The sequence below is a fragment of the Schistocerca gregaria genome, chromosome 1 (assembly GCF_023897955.1).
Source record: "Schistocerca gregaria isolate iqSchGreg1 chromosome 1, iqSchGreg1.2, whole genome shotgun sequence".
Lineage (NCBI taxonomy): Eukaryota > Metazoa > Arthropoda > Insecta > Orthoptera > Acrididae > Schistocerca > Schistocerca gregaria.
The window spans coordinates 385,909,490-385,932,919 of record NC_064920.1 but is presented as its reverse complement, the minus strand read 5'-3'; the positions used below and the strand labels follow the sequence as shown (position 1 = coordinate 385,932,919).

The window sequence follows — 23,430 nt, the reverse complement described above, 5'->3', positions numbered from 1 at the left end:
TGCGGTGGTTCAGTCGGTCACCACCGGCATCGTTTCTGCGGCGGCATCTGCGATTCCCTGTTCATCCGGGTCCCCTCGGAGGAGGACTGTGCCTTGGTGGGCGCCCGAGATCGCAGAGGCGATTAGAGATCGCCGGCGGGCTCTTCAACGCCATAAGCGGCACCCGTCCTTGGAGAACCTCATCGTTTTTAAACAGCTCCGTGCCCGTGCCCGACGCCTTATTCGCCAACGGAAGCAGGAGTGCTGGGAACGGTATGTTTCCACCATTGGCGTCCGTACCTCTGCATCGCAGGTTTGGGCTAAGATTAGGCGACTCCATGGCTATCGGCCGCCTGTCTCTGTCCCTGGGCTTTCGCTGAATGGAGTGGTGTGTACTGACTCCGACACGATTGCGGACCGGTTAGCAGCGCACTTTGCTCAGTGTTCCGCATCTACGAATTACCCACTGGCCTTCCGCTCCCGGAAAGAGCGGTTGGAAAGTTGGAGGCTTTCCTTTCACACGCGCCACGCGGAGTCGTACAATGCTGCTTTCAGCGACTGGGAATTCCAGAGTGCCCTATCTGCTTGCCCTGATACGGCTCCTGGGCCAGACCGCATCCACAGCCAGATGCTGAAACACCTCTCTGTGAATTGCAAGCGACGCCTCCTAGATGTTTTCAACCGCATCTGGGTTGAGGGTGTGTTCCCGTCTCAATGGCGAGAAAGCATCGTCCTCCCCGTGTTGAAACCTGGCAAGAACCCACTGGAGGTGGACAGCTACCGCCCCATAAGCCTCACCAACGTTCTTTGCAAGTTGCTAGAACGTATGGTGAGCCGGAGGTTGAGTTGGCTCCTCGAGTCTCGAGGCCTTCTGGCTCCGTCTCAGGGTGGGTTCCGCAAAGGCCGCTCTGCCGTCGATAATCTGGTCTCCCTAGAGTCTGCCGTCCGTACAGCCTTTGCACGCCGCCAACATCTGGTTGCCGTCTTCTTCGACATGCGGAAGGCGTACGATACGACTTGGCGATATCACATCCTGGCCACACTTCATGGGTGGGGTCTTAGGGGCCCGCTCCCGATTTTTATTCAGAATTTTCTGTCGTCTCGTTCCTTCCGCGTGCAAGTTGCTGCGTCCCATAGTTCCTCCCGGGTCCAGGAGAACGGGGTCCCACAGGGGTCTGTCCTCAGTGTCTCCCTGTTTTTAATTGCGATCAATGGGCTCGCTGAGCCGGTGGGATCGTCTGTCGCAGCTTCGTTGTATGCAGACGATTTCTGCCTCTACTACAGCTCCGCTGGCATTGCAGTTGCTGAGCGCCAGCTGCAGGGCGCTATCCGCAAGGCGCAGTCGTGGGCTGTAGCGCACGGCTTCCAGTTTTCGGCCGCTAAGACCTGCGTTGTGCATTTCTGCCGGCGTCGCACGGTTCACCCTGAGCCGCGCCTTTACCTTGACGGTGAACCTCTTGCTGTGGTAGAGACGCATCGGTTCTTGGGACTGGTATTTGATGCCCGGCTAACTTGGCTGCCTCATATTAGGCAGCTTAAACAAACATGCTGGCGGCATTTAAACGCTCTCCGTTGCCTTAGCCACACCGGATGGGGTGCCGATCGGTCCACCCTTCTCCGGCTGTATCAAGCGCTGATCTAGTCCCGCCTTGATTATGGGTGTGTGGCTTATGGTTCGGCGTCGCCATCAGCGTTGCAATTGCTGGATCCCATCCATCACTGCGGGATCCGACTTGCCACAGGAGCATTTCGGACAAGCCCTGTTGACAGCTTACTTGTGGAGGCTGGTGTTCCTCCATTGCGGATCCGGCGCGACCGACTTCTGGCCGCTTATGCTGCCCACGTTTGTAGCTTGCCAGGGCATCCCAACTACCGTCTCCTGTTCCCGCACTCGATCGTCCATCTTCCAGACAGGCGGCCCCGGTCAGGGTGTACGATCGCGGTTCGCATCCGGGCTCTACTGTGTGGGATTGAGTTTTTTCCTCTCCCACCTGTTTTCCGGGCCAATCTCCGTCTGCCCCCTTGGTGTGTGCGCTGACCATGCATTCGGCTGGATTTGGCACAGGGTCCGAAAGACTCGGTCCCTCCTCCGGCCCTCCGCCGCCGCTTTGTTGCTCTCCTTGCCGAGTTTCCCGGATCTGCCGTGACCTATACCGACGGTTCGATGGTCTCTGGTCGCACTGGTTACGCTCTTACTCTAGAGGATCATTGTGAGCAACGGTCGCTGGCACCCGGGAACAGTGTATACACTGCCGAGTTGGTTGCCATCTATCGCGCCCTAGAGTATATCCGCTCCCACTCAGGTGAGTCCTTTGTCATCTGTAGTGACTCCCTGAGTGGTTTACGAGCTCTTGACCAGTGCTTTCCTCGTTCCCGTCTGGTGATGGCCATCCACGAGTCGCTCCATGCTCTTGCCCGTTGCGGCCGCTCCGTGGTCTTTGTTTGGACCCCAGGTCATGTCGGCATCCCGGGCAATGAGCGGGTTGACACGCTGGCTAAGCAGGCAGTGAGTTCACCGGCTCTGGAACTCGGCCTTATGGAGTGTGATCTCCTGTCGCTTTTGCACCAGAAAGTGCTTGGTGCCTGGGGTGACGAGTGGCGCACCCTGCCCACACCCAACAAACTTCGGGCGGTGAAGGAGACGACCCGTGTGTGGCGCTCCTCCATGCGGGCCTCTCGGAAGGACTCTGTCGTCCTCTGCCGGCTGCGCGTTGGCCACACGTGGCTGACGCACGGCCATTTGTTGCGCCGGGAGGACCCACCGTTATGTCGCTGCGGGGCAGCTCTGACGGTGGCCCACATTTTGGTGGACTGCCCGCTTTTAACAGGACTCAGGCAGACGTTTGCGCTGCCTGATACCCTCCCTGCCCTTTTATGTGATGACGTTGCTATGGCGGACCTCGTGTTGAGTTTTATTCGGGCAGGGGGTTTTTATCGTATGATTTGAGTGTTTGTCCTTTTATTTCCTGTATTGACTTGGGCCTTTGGCCTGTGGTTTTAAACTGTGGGTTTTAATGTCATTTGGTGGTTGGCTTTTCCTTATTTTCATGGTCGGCCAACCACCTTCACACTCGGTGCGATTTTAGTTCCGTTTGTCTGGTCTTTGTCTGCCTTTCTTGTATTGTGTCGTCCCTTCTCTCAGTTCTCCGTTTTTTAACGACTGACAGTTTTTATTTCGTGTGATTTTATCGTGGAACAAGGGACCGATGACCTTAGCAGTCTGGTCCCTTCAATCCCACACCCAACCAACCAATCCTGCTACCATAACTCGGCCATGGCACAGACAGTCCATGCGTCCCAAGGTTGCCTGCTCTCTCTTGGTTCCAGATCTTGGAGAAGCCTGCTGTCCCTCTGTGCCCTCCCCTCCACAATGTATGAGAGAGAGGAGGGGGAGAGTAGGAGGAGGAGGAGGAGAAGAAACACAAGACCTCCCAGTGCTTCCAGAGGTGCTATCTCCCCCCTCACACCCTGAGTATGACCTGTTATTTATGGATGTCATCCTGTCTTCGTTTGTGACGGATGGTGACATGATGGTATGATTGACTCTAGTCCGTACGCGTCCCATTTGGATACCCACTCCTTGCTTGTTCCGTGCAACTTTATTGGATACTGCCATCACCTCCCAGAGTTGCATTCCTTATTGCCTTTTATTCGGCAGCTTGTGTCATTCTCCAGGATTCTCGTTTGACTGATGTTCACTCATCGACCCCTTGTGGGTTCCGTGCTTTGTCAGAATTAAATTGGCCCTTTGAGGGCTTCCAGTGATGCATGTACTTTGGTTCATATGGGTATTGCTGTCCGGGTCGACTGGGGTCACGGTTTGCAATATCTATCTCCCTCCTGTCGTGGCACCTATGTCTGCTGTCCTAATTGCACTCCTTAAACAACTCCCTCATCCCTCCTTTCTCCTCAGGATTTTAATGCCAGTCACCCTTTTTGGGACCTTGCTTTTTATCTAGTCAGGGGCTCCTTATTGACCAATTTCTCATGGACCACAACCTGTACCTTCTTAATGATGGTTACCCTATCCATTTTAGTGCCACATATCACACTCTCTCTGCTATTGATCTTTCCTCTATTCCCCTCCCATTCCTCCTTCCTTACACTGGTCGCTACACGGTGACCTTTGTGATAGTGATCACTTCCTGTCGATGCTCTTGTTCTCTTCCTGCCTCCCAGTGGCAAGGTTACCCCTTTCCATCATGCTGATTGGCCTCTATATACCTCCCAGGTCAGTTTTTCACCCATGAAATAGTCTATGAGTTGTCCAATAAGGTAATTGGTGCTGCCGGCATTGCTATTCTCTGCTTGATAGGTTCCATCTGCCGTCAGCAAGTCCTGTAGTGGAGCAGAGCCATCGCCAATGTTATCCATGATTATTGTTGTGTCTTGCAACATCTTAAGCGGCACCCATCCTCTGCTGGTCGTATTACCTTTAAATTTCTTTTTGCCAAAGCACAACAAAACAGCAAACGGATGCGCTGGAAACACTTTGTCTTCTCTCTAGGTTTTTCTACCCCTCCGTCATGGATGTGGACTTTTTTCTGCACCCTGCAAGGTTGCCAGTGGCATTCTTCCATTCTGGGCCTCACTCTTCCAGGTGGCCTTTGTAAAGATCCATCAATTCTCGTGCAACATTTTATGATCTATTTGACGATGGCTTCAGTGTTCGCCTCGTATTGAGGAGCCTTCCTCCTGTGGAAGCAGCAGGCTGAAGCTTCCCGCTTATATTTAACCCCTTGTCAGGTGCAATCCTACTGTGAACTTTTTTCTAAATAGGAGCTTCTTCTGGCCCTCTTCTTTTCCCACCATTCAGCTCCTTACCCTGATTCCACCCATAACAAGTGCTTCAAACCTCAGTCCTCCACAACAACAATATCTCCTCCAGGTGTTTAACCTTCCCCTCTCAGTGGAGAGACGGTATTGTGGTTCCTGTCCTTAAGCAAGCCTGGCATGGGTCCATTGTCTCTTGATAGTTTTTGGCCAGCCAGCCTGACCAATGTCCACTGCAAGTTACTAAAATGGATGGTAGCTTGTCAGCTCAATTACGAATCTCTGCACCTTTCATTGCCTTATCAGTATGGCTTTTGGGAGGGATGGTTTCTGATCATCTGCTTTGATTGAAACCACAGTTTGATATGCCTTTTCTCAGTACCGCCATCTTGTCACAATCTTCTTCAATCTTCATAAGGTTATGACAGCTTGGAACCATCACATCCTCTTTATGCTGCATGAGTGAGGTCTTCAGGGTCCCCTCCCAATTTTTATTTGCCCATTCCTGTTCACCAGTTGTTCAGGGTTTTCTGGGGTCTTCTTTTTGACAAGCTTACTTGGTTGCCCCATATCCTTCGTCTGAAGATGACTTTTTCCGTAAACACCATGTTCCTCGCTTCCTTGCCTACCCCTTGTTGTAAGTCTTCTCTGGCTCTATGGGCATTAGTTCTGTCTCGTCTGGATAATGGTTGGCAAGTTCCTTGATCAGCTGCCCCTTCTGCTCTGCTCTTGGACCCAGGTTGTCCATTTAGCCACCAGGTCTTTTCGTGTCAATAGTCTTTTGGTTGACACTGAGGTTTGTCCCCTTTCTATTCGGCATTCCGAGCTCCTAATTTCCTGTGCCATCACTATCCAGCTCTTTTATTTATTTATTTATTTATTTATTTATTGTTCTGTGGGACCAAATTAAGGAGAAGTCTCCATAGTCATGGAACGAGTCAATACATGAAATTATAACACGATATTAGAAACAGATAAAATGAAATATAAAAAAACATATTTAGGTGACAAGTCGTAAATTTAAATAAAGAAAATCAACAATGGAACACTGGAATTTGCTTAATTTTTTAGCTCTTCTAGGAGCTCCTTGACAGAATAGGAGTGAGCCATGAGGAAACTATTCAGTTAGGACTTCAGTTTGGCCTACTGCTAAGATTTTTGAGTTCTTGTGGTAGCTTATTGAAAATGGATGCAGCAGAATACTGCACTCCTTTCTGCGCAAGAATCAAGGAAGTGCATTCCAAATGCAGATTGGATTTCTGCCTAGTGTTAACTGAGTGAAAGCTGCTAACTCTTGAGAATAGGCTAATATTGCTAACAACAAACTACATTAAAGAAAATATATACTGTGAGGGCAATGTCAGAATTCCCAGACTATTGAATAGGGGTTGACAAGAGGTTCTCGAACTTACACCACATACAGCTTGAACAGCCCGTTTTTGAGCCAAAAATACCATTTTTGAATCAGAAGAATTACCCCAAAAAAATAATACCATACAACATAAGCGTATGAAAATATGTGAAGTAGACTACTTTTCATGTTGAAGTGTTGCTTATTTCAGATAATGTTCTAATGGTAAATAAAGCAGCATTTAGTTTCTGAACAAGATCCTGGACATGGGCTTTTCACAACAGCTTACTATCTATCCAAATGCCTAGGAACTTGAACTGTTCCATCTCGCTTATAATATGCCCATTCTGTCTGATCAAAATATTGGTTCTTGTTGAATTGTGAGTTAGTAACTGCAAAAACTGAGTCTTACTGTGATTTAGCATCAAATTATTTTCCACAAGCCACGAACTTATTTCCTGAACTGCATTATTTGATACTGTTTCAATATTACACACAAGATCCTTCACTATCAAGCTTGTGTCATCAGCAAACAGAAATATTTTTGAATCACTTGTAATACTAGAAGGCATATCATTTATATGAATAAGAAACAGCAGTGGCCCCAGCACCGACCCTTGGGAAACGCCTCACTTAACAGTGCCCCATTGGGACTGAACATCACTACCACTCTCAATATTGCGAAGAATTACCTTCTGCTTTCTGTTCTTAAAGTAAGAGGCGAACCAATTGTAAGCTACTCCCCTTACTCCATAATGGTCCAACTTCTGCAGTAATATTTTGTGGTCAACACAGTCAAAAGCATTCGTTAAATCAAAGAAAACACCTACTATTTACAACCTTTTATTTAATCGGTCCAAAACCTCACAGAGAAAAGAGAATATAGCATTTTCTGTTGTTAAACCATTTCTTAAACAAAACTGAACATTTGACAGCAAATTATGTGAATTTAAATGCTCCAGTAACCTTGTATACACAACTCTCTCGATTACTTTAGCAAACACCGATGGCATAGAAATAGGTCTATAATTGTCAACATTATCCCTGTCTCCCTTTTTATAAAGTGGCTTCACTACCGAGTACTTTAATCGGTCAGGAAACCGAGCACTCCTAAAGGAAAAGTTACAGATATGGCTAAGTACTGGGCTAACATACATAGAACAATACTTCAGTATTCTGTTAGATACCCCGTCATATCCATGAGAGTTCTTGGTCTTTAGTGATTTAATTATTAACTCAATCTCCCTCTTGTCAGTATCATGGAGGAGCATTTCAGGTAACAGTCTCGGAACACTTTTTTCTAAGAGCACTATATGATTCCCTGCTAGGACTAGGTTTCTATTTAGTTCACCTGCTATATTCAGGAAGTTATTATTAAATACTGTACATATGTGCGACTTATCAGTAACACGAACTTTCCCACTATGCACTGATTCTATATCCTCGACCTGTCTCTGCAGACCAGCCACTTCCTTTACGACTGACCATATGGTTTTAATTTTATCCTGAGACTTAGCTATTCTATCTGCATACCACATACTTTTTGCGTTCCTAATAACATTTTTAAGCACGTTACAATACTGTTTGTAATGGGCTGCTGCATTTAGATTTTGACTGTTTCTAATATTTTGATATAATTGCCACTTTGTTCTACAAGATATTCTTATCCCTCTAGTGAGCCACCCAGGCTGTCTGTTTGTGCTGGTACCCTGCTTTGAACATTCTAACGGAAAGCAACTTTCAAAGAGTACGATAAAAGGCCATTCACCTTTTTGCTAACAGAATGCCCTTCTAGTAATGAGGAATGAACAAAAAGATTGTCTATGGTTGTTCTACTATTCCCTATTTGCACTCTCGTTGGAAAGAATACAGTTTGCATAAGATTATATGAATTAAGGAGGTCTACCAGCATCCTCTTCCTTGCACAATCACTTATACAATTAATATTGAAGTCACCACATATAACTAACTTTTTGTATTTCCTATAAAGTTAACCAAGAACCTCTTCTAGCTTTAGCAAAAATGCTGTGAAATCGGAGTCTGGGGATCTATAAATAACAGTTAGAAGTTTAGCTCTGTTAAATTTAACCACACCTGCATAACATTCAAACACCTTTTCAGTGCAGTGCTTTGAAACATCAATTGACTCAAATGGGATGCCGTTTTTCACATACATGGCTACTCCTCCACACCGCAAAGAGCTCCTCAAAAAGCTGCCAGCCAACCTGTATCCTGGTAAAGGAAGCCTCTGAATTAGCTCCTTATTTAAGAAGTGTTCAGATATACCAATAATTTCAGAGTCAACATCTATAAGCAGTTCACTAACTTTATCTCTAATACCTTGTATATTTTGATGAAATATACTAATTCCCTCATTACTTGGATACCTAAGCTTTGTCAAAATTGGTTCCTTTGTTAGAGAGACTTCCCTTAAGCAGGAATACCTATCAGCTGACTACAATCTAAAAAGGTGCAGCTCTAACACCCATTACTGCAGGAATTTTCCCATGAGTGATCCCACCAATCCCACCTATAAGCTTTGCCAACCTCCCCTTTCCATACCTGTTGAGGTGCAGGCCATGTCTAGTGAAACCATTGATGCGGCCAGGGATGTCAGCTCTGAGTATTAAATTTTCTACTCTGTGTACCTCCAAATAAACTATGAGTTTTTCATGGATTTTGCCTTCTCTGCTGCACGCACACAAAATAAGTAAAATTCCATTATTTTCTGTCTTTCTTGGCATCACAGTTTTCATGTGTATAATTTCTTTAAAAGCAATATTATTGCACTTTGTTTTTCAGATACAGCGTGGTGATTGAAACGAACATCAAACTACTGCTTGCAGATGAAAGGAAAATGCCAACTGGAGCTTTAAATTATTTTGACATCTTTTATCAAGAGGTAACGTGTACAAATAGGAAACACTCCTGCTAATTTTGTGCAGAATGATGTACTCAGCATATTTTCCATTAAGCATTCTATTGTTAAGATTAGAACCATTCAAAAGTCTGGCAGCAAAAAAGAAAATCATGTGCAATGATATGAATTTGGTCTGATAACCACAAAGAGGTTGCATTGAGTGGCTTAAACATAAAATACACACACACACACACACACACACACACACACACACACACACACATAGTCACTGATTGGCTTTGAAGCCTGACTGAAGTTAGTAGGTAGGTAGCACTCTCGGCTTGAGTTGGTAATGGGCATACAGAAGAGGCAGGGAGGGGAAAGATAACAGGGTAGGGATTGGGGAATGTGCTACAATGCTTCCTATGGGAGTGTGCAGGGCTGTGGTGGGGACAGATAGAGGGCTGCCTGATGCAGCATTGTGGGCCTGTGATTGGGGGGGGGGGGGGGGGGGGGGAGCAAGGTAAGTGGAAAGAACTATGCAGTTTTGCTGGGAGGACACAAGGTGCGTGTGAAACTGGAGTGAGACCAGGGTAGGGGATATAGGCAAGTGTAGGACAGGGACTACTGAAGTTTCAAGGAAGGTATGTTTGCAGGGAATCACACAAAGGCAATTGAGAAAAGCTGGAAGCTGGTATTGGTGTGAAGAAGCCAGATGGCGTAGGCTGTAAAGTAGTCATTGGTGTAAATCACACCATACTATACAGCATGCTTGGTGACTGGAGTGTCCAGCTGTTGTATGGCCACAGTTTGGTGGATGCCATTGATGTGGACAGATGGCTTGTTAGTGGTCATGTCCTCATTGAATGCCGAACAGTGGTTGTAGTTAGATTGGTAGACCAGTTGGCTGCCTTAATGTGTGGCCTTGCCTTTGATGGGATAGGAAATACCAGTGATATGCCTGGAGTAGGATGTATGGAACTGGTGTTGCCTCTAGGCCTTTTACTGGCGTATGAGCCATGAAGGTAAGAGTTTAGGAGCAGGAATGGAACAAGGACAAAAAATGATATTTTGGTCAGGGATATACCAGTGTGAGAGGGGACAATGTTTATTTTTCAGGGCACTGTGAAGAACAGATTTAAGTGTTTCCAAATGTGGGTGCTACTGAACCACGAGGGTGGTACTCGTTGTGGGGCATCAGCAGGTATATAAAAAGTGGTAGAAGATTGGGAAGATCTATTTCTTGACAAAATGGGGATGTTTATTGTGGTTTGTAAAGTCCTCAGCAAGACCCTCAGTATATTTGAGCAGGGACTGCTTGTTACTGCAGATGCAACAGCTAGGCTATGTGGAAGGGAACATCTTGGTATGGATTGGGTGGCAGCTGTCAAAAAGGAGGTATTGTTGGTGTTCAGTAGATTTGATATGGATGGATGTACTGATGAAGCCATCCATGAGATGGAAGATTCACCAATGAAGGTGGCTTGTTAGGCTGAGGAGGACCAGGTGAAGCAAAATGGGGGGAGGGGGGGGGGGGGGAAGGTGTTGAGGTTCTGGAGGAATGTGGATAGGGTGTTCTTAAACTTGGTCCAGATCGTGAAGATCTCATCACTGAACAAAACTGAGGGTTTTGGGATTCTGGGTGGCTAGGAAGAAATGTCTAGATAGTCCACTAATCGTTTGGTATAGAATGGTACCATGTGGGTGCCCATACTGTACTGTGGATTTGTTTGTTGCTGGTACTGTCAAAGGAGAGCTAAATCTGGGTGAGAATGTAGTCAGTCGTGGTGACCAGGAGGGATTTAGATGTTTTAAAGTCATTTGGGCACTGGGAAAAGTTGAGTTCAGGGCAGCAAGGCCTTGAGCATTGGGGGGATGTTAGTGTAGAGGAAGTTGACATTGACAGTGGTGAGCAGGTTGCCAGGTGATAAAGGGACAGGATCTGTGGAGAGTCGGTAGAGGTAATAGTTAGTGTGTTTTATACAGGAGATTAGTTATTTAATATCATTTATAATTAAAATATAGTATAGAGAATGGTCATCAGAACAATTAATCATATCCATGAGAACAGGCCGGCCGCAGTGGTCTCACGGTTAAGGCGCTCAGTCCGGAACCGTGCGACTGCTACGGTCGCAGGTTCGAATCCTGCCTCGGGCATGGATGTGTGTGGTGTCCTTAGGTTAGTTAGGTTTAAGTAGTTCTACGTTTTAGGGGACTGATGACCACAGCTGTTGAGTCCCATAGTGCTCAGAGCCATTTGAACCATTTGAGCCATGAGAACATTGTTGAAGAATTCTTGTATCATGTTCCTGTCAGTATTCCTATAGTCTTCCCCACTTTAGATATGTAAGAGCTTGTAATTGTCACATTTATTCATTTTCATTGTTTTACCGGGTTTTGTTTACGTCCTTTCAGTTAGAAGGGCCGTAAATCTTAACATTAGAATTTGTCCCCTTGCACCTTTCCTCCTGTTTAGAAATTTATCTCATTTGAAACTGTGAACTCCAAGACATGACAGTGTACAGTGACAATGGTTGGGGTAAAGCAGTATGTGCTCACAGAACATTTGGTAATCTAAAAGTGCCCCAGGATTGTGCCATACAACAGACATCTCGGGGAACCTCGTCCCGTCTCTTATCTTGGCTGGGTGCTGGTTTGTCGTTTCCTGGGTTTCCAAGGTGGGGTACTGATGAGCGCTACTAGTCCTCATAAATATAAGCTTGTGATAAGATTTTGAGGCCCTCGTGCAGTGAATGGTGGAATGTTATGTGCCACAAATAAGGTTCCGTGTTAATTCCCAGAATACAAAGATGGTAGCAATTTTGATTCAAAACCAACCTCAGGGTGTACTTTGCGCACATGTACTGAAATGTGATCAAGATAAAATCATTACCAGACAACCTGTGTAGCACCTATTGGACCACAGTTTGTGTTGGACATGCTCTCATTTTCAAGGATCTTCCTTAGTTCATAAAGTTTCTTGTGAAATTGAAATATCACTCACTGAGTCTATCAAAAACATTCCCAGTGGATCTAGTGGTCCACTAGTTGTTAGTAACACTCAAACAATAAAGGAAGGTTGTGGGGTTAGCCTGCCACAACACAAAAAAAACATTAAAGTTAAAAATGATAAGTAACTATTTAACTTCCTCCAATAATAATATGGTATTTCTGGAGTTTTTCCTGTGTGTGGATCATCTGGAAGGCTTGTGATTATAATTTGAAGCATAGTATTGTTGAACACTCCACACATGGTGCTTTTGGAAACATGTTCCTATTTTTCTGTGACTCTTTCATCACATTATTTTACCGAGTGAGGTGGCGCAGTGGTTAGCACACTGGACTCGCATTCGGGAGGACGATGGTTCAATCCCATCTCCAGCCATCCTGATTTAGGTTTTCCGTGATTTCCCTAAATCGTTTCAGGCAAATGCCGGGATGGTTCCTTTGAAAGGGCACGGCCGATTTCCTTCCCAATCCTTCCCTAACCCGAGCTTGCGCTCCGTCTCTAATGACCTCGTTGTCGATGGGACGTTAAACACTAACCACCACCACCACCATCACATTATTTTATTATACCAAGTCCATCATATTCTATTCGATCATTTTACACAATGGAATCATGTCTGTCAACTTAGTGTTCAAAGTGTAACCATGTTTGCAAAATGTATATCTGTGGGTAAAAGGCCAGGTTCTTTTGTCTTTATTTGTGAATGACTTCACAGTTTTTAGTTTGTTTTAATGGTTTGCAGCAGACATCGTCCAACTGCAGTTGGTAGTTAGAAAGTTGGAGGAATGGCTACAACCAGTCAGTTCTAAGTTTTCGAAAAATGTGTTTGTTTTTAATCTCCAGAAACTTAAAATGAGAGAGACCTTTTTAAATGACAGAGATTCAGAGAAATACCTGGACTACATTTTAATCAGAAATGCACATTGCTGCCCTAGTGAAGATAATGAGAACTAATACTTAAGTGTTTAATTTTGTAAAATGTATTGCTCATAGCACTTGGGGAGCAAAGACAGCTTGTGTGTTCAGATCTGCCTGCCTACAAGACCTGAAGATATATGATGCATTCCACCATGAGGGAATTAGACTGACAACAGGTGTATTGAGAATCAGTCCAGTTTTCGTGCTCTGCACATAAACAAACAAACTGCCTGTTACCTCTTCATAGTATAAGTAGCATCTACCGGAGACACCTGCATGCCATAGCTCTGCTCACCTATCCATGGAATGACTGTTCAGTAGTCATCCATGAGCAATAAGCCCTTTGGTATTCACAGAAAGGGTTGTCGTTTAGTAAGGGATGTGCTGAATGTTGATCTTTTGTGCCAAGGTACAATCAAATCAGCTTCTTGTTGTCTCAACACTTCCAGATCATTAATGGGCATTCATCTCACAAAACAGCGTCATGATAAACATTTTGTTATCCAGAAATTGATGTTAAAACTTCCCAGTGATTAGTTGGTAATGTTGAGTACCTGGAGTGGTTGGTAAGTAATAATTTTTCCTCAAGAAAGACACTAACTAACTAACTATATTTTGTATTTGATTTTGATGAAATTAAGTCAAAGTAGTTCTTTCATGGATAGCAGCATGTGTCAATGACTAAAATGTTATTTTTTAAATTTTTACACTGTTTTATTTCATGTATGATAACATACAATGAGCATTAACATTTACAGTTCAATAGCATAGTGCAATCTTTTATGTAGCAAACGTTATATCAGTGATATGTTCTCTGTTTTGCACAATGTTTACCTGTGATATTGCAAAGTGCCCTTGACATTTATCCATTACTGGCAACATCCATAGAGGTAGTAAACACTTCATCTGAACTCCAACAAACTTATGTTGTTCACCTTTCTATACAGCATCCACATATCGATGAGGCTTTTGTCAGGGCAGAATCTAACAAGAGGCCAGTACCATTTCTTGGAGCAGAAACTGGTTCTATACAGACCTCTGTTTGTCAAAAAGACTGATATTTACCATCCCTTTGTTGTAGAGTTGTACTAAGGTGGGTTGAGGGATGGTCACATGCTTTCATTGTGCTTCACTTCATCTCTTGCAGGTCCCCTTGGTAAGACAATCATTGATTTGCAGATTTGTTGCTAATGTCACTTGGCTGTTGTCGTGCTGTCTTAGCAGTGTAAAGTGTTCATTTTGAAGAACATAAGATCCACAAGGTTCCTTCTGTCAGTCTTCCTGTGGTGCTTTTCAATCCTGTCTCTTTGGTTAGGGCCAATGCAGTGTAATTCATGTTTGCGTATTGATTCCAAGAGTGGCAGAAAGGTTAAATAGTTTTGAACAAAGACAACAGAATTGGGAGGAATCATTAAAATGCAGAAAGTGATAGATTTGTTCAAGCCTGTTTCTACTGAATTAGTTACTTATAAGGTAATTCTAAGTATCTGTCCTTGTCTCCCAATACATTCTTCTAAAAGGGACTGGATTGTAACCGGAAAGAATCATAATTCCAAAATATTTGTGTAACTCGTCAACTGAAAGTTGAAATTCTAAATATCCTTTTGGAGCATCATATTTCACTGTCTCCTTACAAATGTACTTCATAAATTCTTCATTGAAAACTTTGTTGAATATGGTTAAAGGCATCTTATGAAGCTGATTCATTTTAGCCACAAGAAAAGGCTCTGATATATTACCAGTGAAATTTACTTGACTGCCAACATTCATGGTTTTCAGTTCCTTTGATAGCCACTCCCTTGTTATTGTTTTCTATTTCTTTGATAGTGCTGGTGTGTTTTTATTTCCATTGTTGCTTTCTCTCACAGGCTGCTCACCAATATTGTTTCTGTTTCCTTCTGTAGTGGCCAGTACTATCACTGGCTGCAAGAGAACTCTTTTTACCCATGTCACTGAAACTAACAAGTCTTTCATCTTGACAAAGAGCATCATCACAGTTGAATTATTTCCATCACATGGTTTAAGGAGGAGAAAATCTATCTCACCAGCTCGTTCTGTTTCACTGCAGATACTATCTTCATGTCAGAGTCTCAAGTAGTTTTAGAATCTCTTCTGCATCACAGGGATTTTCAGGATTATAATAGTATTTATTTGACCTGACAATAAGATATATTACATAAGAATCCACCAAAATGACCTCAGGAAACAACTGCATCTATTATTTAACTCTAAAAGTAAAAAAAGAAATGTTCACTGAATTAAATTTTAAAGTAGTTGTAGTTTCCCATTGTATGATATATCTTATGGCAAAGTATTACTCTATTGTATAAGCCTAGATAAAGATTTTACAAACAGAAACAACAGTGTGTTTAATTGTTATTCTGATATAACACTAAAACCTTAAGCCAAACTTTTATATCAATACAAGCAGTTTCAGTATAGGACAAAATTCTTACCTGTCGCACATTGTGTTGGTTCAGAGTAGCACTAACAGGAAGTATCTGTGCAATAATGATATTTTTGTGTCACTGAAAACTACTATTGTGGTGGGGAGCAGCACCCAATGACCGTATTCACAAATAATTGTAAGCCGTTCACACCATTCAGTCTAGATGTAACAATACAAAGTAAAAACACATGTGCAGCATATGATATAACAAACTGAGGGCATTAATGGATTAAGGTGCCATAGTTTATTCATGAAAACTGGTTTTACAGTACGAAATCAGTAAACTGTGATTACTGTTCTAGTATATCACCAATAGATGGGCACAGCATCAATGATCATTATTTTAATTAATAAATGTTAATTCTTGTGTACTTACAGTCGTTTGTAGCTAATGTCCATTCAAGTTAACACTTTGACATACATTTATTTTGTCTTGCACTTCATTGCAACTACATTATTATTATTATTATTATTATTATAATTATTGTTTTCACTTAAAGACATAGTCCAGTGGTGCAAATAGATTGTATCCTGGCGAAATTTATATATTACAAATTCTATATTCAAATGTAATCTGTATTTTTATAGGTTACCAACATCCACAAAATATTCCACTTCATTTCAAAGTGGTGTGAAGATATAGCACATAGTGATCGCCGACCACAAGAGATTGCAAAGCTCCTTGTTGATGCAAATTCCGCAATACTGGTAAGCAGATGTTGTTGTTATTATTGAGTGAAATTTTGAGTTATTTCAAAAATATAAAATTTCCTTGATGTGTTATATTACAACAAATTAATAAAGTTTTAAGTTTTTAAACTAACTGAGATTATCTTCCCTCACTGCCTCCTCCGCCTCATTCACTCTCAACCACCACCCCATGCCCCCTGCCTCCATCTCTCACCACCCCTGCCTCTGTTGCATTCTCTTCCACCCACACTCCCACCACCCGACTTGCACTTTCACATCTGCTTCACTGTTCCCCACTTGCAATTGCACCCCTCACACCCCCATCCGTGGCCCACTCACACTCTCGTACCCCCATTCAGTGCCTTCCCCCCACCCCCACTTCTACTTTCTCAGACCTGCCCTGACCCCCTTACTCAGTGTTTCTTCTAACTCCCACCCCGTCTCTCTCTCTCTCTCTCTCTCTCTCTCTCTCTCTCTCTCTCTCTCTCTGAATTAGAAGACTTCTGCAGAAAATTGAAAATTGTATGTGAGGAACACCTGAGAAGAATCTCAATCAGTTTTTGGAGATAAGTTCCCATCTCTTACATCAAGTAAACTACCACTTTGTTAAGTAAGGTAGATTCATCTTGAGAGTCAAAGTGCTTCTGAAAAATGAGTGTCTAGATGTGATGGAAAGAAAGCATTGTTTTTTTAATGAAGCTGTGTAGCTTTTGATTTGTTTAACGATGTGTCACCTATGCAGGCAACTTCAGATGTGGACAATAAATTAGCTTTAAAGCAAACTGAAATCATTACATAACTCCTCCTACTCCATAAAATTATGTAAAACTGTGTAATTTTATAATGCTTGTATGTGGGGTCGTTGACTGTACTTAAGTGTAAATCACTAAGCATAAAAAAGGATAACTGGTAGCAAAGACTATTCTAATGCAAAAGGCTATCTTGTAAATGGTCAGTATATTGTCTCTCTCTCTCTCTCTCTCTCTCTCTCGCTCTCTCGCTCTCTCGCTCTCTCTCTCTCGCTCTCTCTCTCTCTCTCGCCTCTTCTTTTTCTTTTTCTTCTTTTTCTTCTTCTTCTTCTTCTTCTTCTTCTTCTTCTTCTTCTTTTTTTTCTGTTAAAGGACATTATAAATGAGTGTAAACTAACTTGTTAGAGACTACTATGAGGGAGTGCATTTATCGTCCAGGGAACAAGCAAACAACAAACCATATTCTTTGAATAACTTGAGGAAATGCTGCCTGATAACATTGGAAATCACAGATATCTTGATTTTAAGACATTTTCCAATTGGTAGCTCCAAAATGAGAATTTCAAACTATCAGACTTTTTAACTAATGTATCCAGCTGCATTCTCGTGTGTTATTGGAGCATAGGTATCTGCGCTGGAAAAAGCTTAAATTTCATAACTAGATAGCTGCTGCTCTTTGAGCAATATAGTTAAGTCACTCGTAACAAATGAAATCTGCATCTTTCTTATGATACAAATTCCCAATCAGTAAAGGCAAGGAAGTGGCCATATACAGTTTATATGTTGACAAAAAAACCATTTTGACAAACAAAACCATTTTTATAAACCATGAGTCTATAAAACCAAAAAGCGTTATTACCTTACTTTGGAACAGTCTACATCTTAATTCCATCATTTGGTATCTGTGTCCAAATCCTCTGACTGTAAACTTATTATGATAGTTTCTGGATTTATATTCATCTTCACCTCCTTACCAGTCTTTCTGCTGCAGCCTTTCAGCAAGCCACACAGAGTTTACCCACACTGAAGGAAAGGTGCTTTCTATTGCTTCACGCACAAACTATTCACCGGCTACTGTCTTGAATGTTTTCTTCTCTTCTGACACGTAGCATTTAATCTGTGCCCAGATCAGTCAGATTGTACTGGCAGTGGTATGGTTGCAAATGCAACTATGTGTGACCACATTTATGCACAAGTAAGTAAAGTTTGTATGTTTTGTCACATGACTTGTATAAATTATTAGCTACAGGGAGTTTGGTACAATTTTGGTTCACACTGTGCGGGATGTTTTTAAACCTAAACATAATATCTTCTTTCATGGTATATGTACATCTTGTTTGCTCTGTAACTGCTGAATGATAATGTGCATTGTCCATTATAATGACTGACTTCGTAACAAGGTGTAACAAGAAGTGTCCATTGAACCACTTCTTGAAAGTGACAATGTTCGTTGCCATATGGTAGTCACTGCTATTTTTCTCACTTCTTAATACAAGTTTTCTCTTCAGAACAAAACCAGGAGAAGAGGCAGCATGCAAAATAATTATCTGAAGACCTTTTCCTATGGGAAATGTAACTGATAGTATTATCAGTCATTTTCCTGGAATGACTCTTGATTTGCTCATACACTGTTGAACTACCTTCTTGTCTTACTGTGTACACGTTTCTAAGCAGAGTAGCTTGTGCTGCAGCTATGGCACTTCTTCCCAGTAAAAGCTTCCTTCCATCATTATCTTAACGTAATGGAAATCAATGTCTTTCAAGTTCTTTGCACTAGTGTAGTAACACATTTTAAGTCAATTTTCCCGCACATAACTTTGGCAAGTTTTTGTGATGTCAAAGCTTTATACACATTTCAAACATGTAATGCCTTAAAATATCCTTGTCAAAACAATCCATTTGTGTCATAAGTCTCTTGCAATGTTGATGCATCCATGGGACACAAAACCAATTTTTCTTGATGCTTCCGACACTTTCGTTAACAAGTTGCTGTATAATTCTCTTGCCAACACCATATACTTCTGCAGTCCATTCTTATGTCTTCAGAATGTCATCAACAGGTGTCCTGCTTTCAGAGTCAGATTTTAAATAGTTTTTCATGTGGTAAATGCTTCCCCTTGCCAGCTTGTGAACCACTTAACATTTATTGCCATCAACTGGCACATTTATTTGGAAATTACACTCACACTTTTATGGATACTCATTCACAGCTTTACTGCTACAAGACAGTAACACTGGCATTTGAAAGAATAATTCAGTTGCTCTGTGAATAAAACTGTGTTGTCATGAAGAATAGCAACAAAACAGCCTACAAGGCAGAGATTCTCAATGTCTAGCAATAATTTTTGGCTAGCTGCTAGAAAGGAAAATGAATCGTATTGGCTGTCACTGGTTAATGGAGGTGTTTGGGCTAGATGGCTGAAAATTTGGCCATCTTCATATGTGATATGGATTATAAATGCATAATCATTTATGATAAATTGTCACTTGTACTGAAAGGAAAGTTTTTTCTCATTTACTACTACTTTTGCACCCATCATGGATAGTAAATTAAAGAAAAAATTTGTCACAAGCATCATCAAATTATTATTAATAATATTTTTATTAATTGTCATTATGTTGTTGTTGTTGTGGTCTTCAGTCCAGAGACTGGTTTGATGCCGCTCTGCATGCTGCTCTATCCTGTGCAAGCTTCTTCATCCCTCAGTACCTACTGCAGCCTACATCCTTCTGAATCTGCTTAGTGTATTCATCTCTTGGTCTCCCTCTACGATTTTTACCCTCCACCCTGCCCTCCACTGCTAAATTTGTGATCCCTTGATACCTCAGAACATATCCTACCAACCGGTCCCTTCTTCTTGCCAAGTTGTGCCACAAACTCCTCTTCTCCCCAATTCTATTCAATAACTCCTCATTAGTTATGTGATCTACCCATCTAATCTTCAGCATTCTTCTGTAGCACCACACTTGGAAAGCTTCTATTATCTCCTTGTTCAAACTATTTATCACCCATGTTTCACTTCTATACATGGCTACACTCCATACAAATACTTTCAGAAACGACTTCCTGACACTTACATCTATACCCGATGTTAACATAATCCTTTCCTTGCCATTTCCAGTCTACATTTTATTTCCCGTCTACTTCGACCATCATCAGTTATTTTTCTCATCAAATAGCAAAACTCCTTTACTACTTCAAGTGTCTCATTTTCTAATCTAATTCCCGCAGTATCACCCGATTTAATTTGACTACATTCCATTATCCTCTTTTGCTTTTGTTGACGTTCATCTTATATCCTCCTTTCAAGACACTGTCCGTTCAGTTCAGCTGCTCGTCCAGGTCCTCCACTGTCTCTGACAGAATTACAATGTGATTGGCGAACCTCAAAGTTTTTATTTCTTCCCCATGGATTTTAATTCCTATTTCGAATTTTTCTTTTGTTTCCTTTACTGCTTGCCCAATATACAGATTGAATAACATCTGGGATAGGCTACAACCCTGTCTCACTCCCTTCCAAAACCACTGCTTCCCTGTCATGCCCCTCGACTCTTATAACTGCCATCTGGTTTCTGTACAAATTGTAAATACCCTTTTGCTCCCTGTATTTTACTCCTGCCACCTTCAGAATTTGAAAGAGTATTCCAGTCAACATTCTCAAAAGCTTTCTCTAAGTCTACAAATGCTAGCAATGTAGGTTTGCTTTTCCTTAATGTATTTTTTAAGATAAGTCTAGGGGTCAGTATTGCCTCACGTGTACCAGATTTTCTATAGAATCCAAATTGATCCTCCACGAGGTTGGCTTCTACCAGTTTTTCCATTTGTCTGTAAAGAATTCACGTTAGTATTTTGCAGCTGACACTTATTAAACTGATAGTTTGGTAATTTTCACATCTGTCAACACCTGTTTTCTTTGGGATTGGAATTATTATATTCTTCTTGATGTCTGAGGGTATTTCGCCTGTCTCGTACTTCTTTCTCACTAGATGGTAGATTTTTGTTAGGCCTGGCTCTCCCAAGGCTGTCAGTAGTTCTAGTGGAATGTTGTTTATTACTGGGGCCTTGATTCGACTCAGGTCTTTCAGTGCTCTGTCAAGCTCTTCACGCAGTATCATATCTCCTATTTCATCTTCATCTACATTCTCTTCCATTTCCATAATATTGTCCTCAAGAACATAGCCCTTGTATAGACCCTCTATATACTCCTTCCACCTTTCTGCTTTCCCTTCTTTGCTTAGAACTGGGTTTCCATCTGAGCTCTTGATATTCATGCAAGTGGTTCTCTTTTCTCCAAAAGTCTCTTTAATTTTCCTGTAGGCAGTATCTATCTTGCGCCTCTACATCCTTACATTTGTTTTCTAGCCATCCCTGCTTAGCCATTTTGCACTTTCTGTTGATCTCATTTTTGAGACCTTTGTATTCCTTTTTTGCCTGCTTCATTTACTGCATTTTTGTATTTTCTCCTTTCATCAGTTAAATTCAGTATCTCTTCTGTTACCCAAGGATTTCTATTAGCTCACGTCTTTTTACGTACTTGATCCTCTGCTGCCTTCACTATTTCTTCTCTCAAAGCTACCCATTCTTCTTCTACTGTACTTCTTTCCCCCATTCTTGTCACTTGTTCTCTAATGCCCTCCCTGAAACTCTCAACAACCTCTGGTTCTTTCAGTTTATCCACATCCCATCTCCTCAAATTCCCACCTTTTTGCAGTTTCTTCAGTTTTAATCTACAGTTCATAACCAATAGATTGTGGTCAGAGTCCACATCTGCCCCAGGAAATGTTTTACAATTTAAAACCTGGTTCCTGAATCTCTGTCTTACCATTATATAATCTGTCTGAGACCTTCCAGTATCTCCAGGCCTCTTCCACATATACAACCTTCTTTTATGATTCTTGAACCAAGTGTTAGCTATGATTAAGTTATGCTCTGTCCAAAATTCTACCAGGCATCTTCCTCTTTCATTCCTTACTCACATTCCATATTCACCTACTGTTTCCTTCTCTTCCTTTTCCTACTATGACTATTAAATTTTTGCCTCCCTTCACTATTTGAATAATTTCTTTTATCTCATCATACACTTCATCAATCTCTTCATCATCTGTGAAGCTAGTTGGCATATAAACGTGTACTTCTGCAGTAGGCATGGGCTTCGTGTCTATCTTGGCCACAATAATGCGTTCACTATGCTGTTTGTAGTAGCTTATTCGCATTCCTATTTGCCTATTCATTATTAAACCTACTCCTGCATTATCCCTATTTGATTTTATCTTTATAACCCTGTATTCAACTGTCTGTAAGTCTTATTTCTCCTGCCACAAAATTTCACTAATTCCCATTGTATCTAACTTTAACCTATCCATTTCCCTTTTTAAAATTTCTAATCTACTTGTCCGATTAAGGGATCTGACATTCCACGCTCCGATCTGTAGAACGCTAGTTTTCTTTCTCCTGATAACAACGTCCTCCTGAGTAGTCCCCGCCCGGAGATCGGAACGGGGGACTATTTTACCTCCGGAATATTTTACCCAAGAGTACACCATCATTATTTAACCATACAGTAAAACTGCATGCCCTTGGGAAAAGTTACAGCTGTCATTATATATATTATTAATTAATAATTATTAATGTTGTTGTTGATAGTTACCCAAGTATTATTAGAAAGAAACTATATTCTATCATTTACAGATACAAATACATGTTCAATTATGGGATTTTATGAGATAGACATCATTTTAAATGACTCACTGCTTGCAAGGGCAAGAGCAAGAGCAAGGTCAAGACAAAGACTCAGAACAACTGCTGATAAAAATTTCATTTTCTGTAGGTTAAGGTAGAATATAAGTTCTCTCTCTACACTCTATAACAGTTTGTGTTCTGTTATTAAGGACCTGAAAAATTCACTTTTGTGGTAAAAGCAGATTTAGATGTGAATCCTGCCTCAAAATGCAAAAAGGAAGAATTATCTGATAAATGTCTTTTCACAGAAGATTGTATCCAGATGAACTATTTTGTGAGATATTGTTTGAAACAGCTTTATTTTTGCAAATGTAACCAGTTTTTGGTTACTTGTGTTCAACATCTTCTAGCAAAGCCTAAGTGTGGAAAAGTAATGTATGTAAGAATGTGTTTACAAAATAAAAATATGTATGAACATAGCAATGTATCATTATGTTTACATGCCACCATATTTCGAGAACAGAATTTTGGAAGTCAGATATGGCATCTGGAAAAAAAGTTCTTCCAGCCTCTGCTTTAGTCAGCACATTTGCTCTGTCTCTCCATTAAATATTACAGGTAGGTAGGTTCGTGATCAGTTTGATATTTCTACTTCCGTAAAATGTTGCTCCATCCAAACAAACTGAAAATTTTTAAAAACTAGATGTTACCAGACAACCCAAGAAAACTTTAGAATGGTTGAGCATTGACTTGTAAGCAAAAATTGATTGTGGAAGTGAAGAACTGGCAGCTAGGACAGGATTCTCATAATTGATTTTGGAGTATTTACATGACCAACCCAAAATTGGTTTACAAAATCAGGTTTTGGGAGCTCCATTCAAACAGTGTGTACGTGGAGTGTTTAACATGACAGTTTTAGCTGACAAGTATTTTAAGCTTGGTTGCTCAAATACCAGTAGAGATCAGGCCTG

The 23,430-nt window shown here is 41.7% G+C and overlaps 1 protein-coding gene across 2 annotated transcripts in view; it reads left to right on the top strand.

Moving 5' to 3' along the window:
* Positions 1–23,430, top strand: part of LOC126348812 (nuclear pore complex protein Nup133) — a 119,223-nt gene that overhangs the window by 56,470 nt on the left and 39,323 nt on the right. For both annotated transcript variants that reach the window (XM_050002386.1, XM_050002387.1), the window contains exons 13-14: positions 8,906–9,005; positions 15,929–16,048. In XM_050002386.1, coding sequence (XP_049858343.1) covers positions 8,906–9,005; positions 15,929–16,048 — 220 coding nt within the window. The remainder of the gene's footprint in view (positions 1–8,905; positions 9,006–15,928; positions 16,049–23,430) is intronic.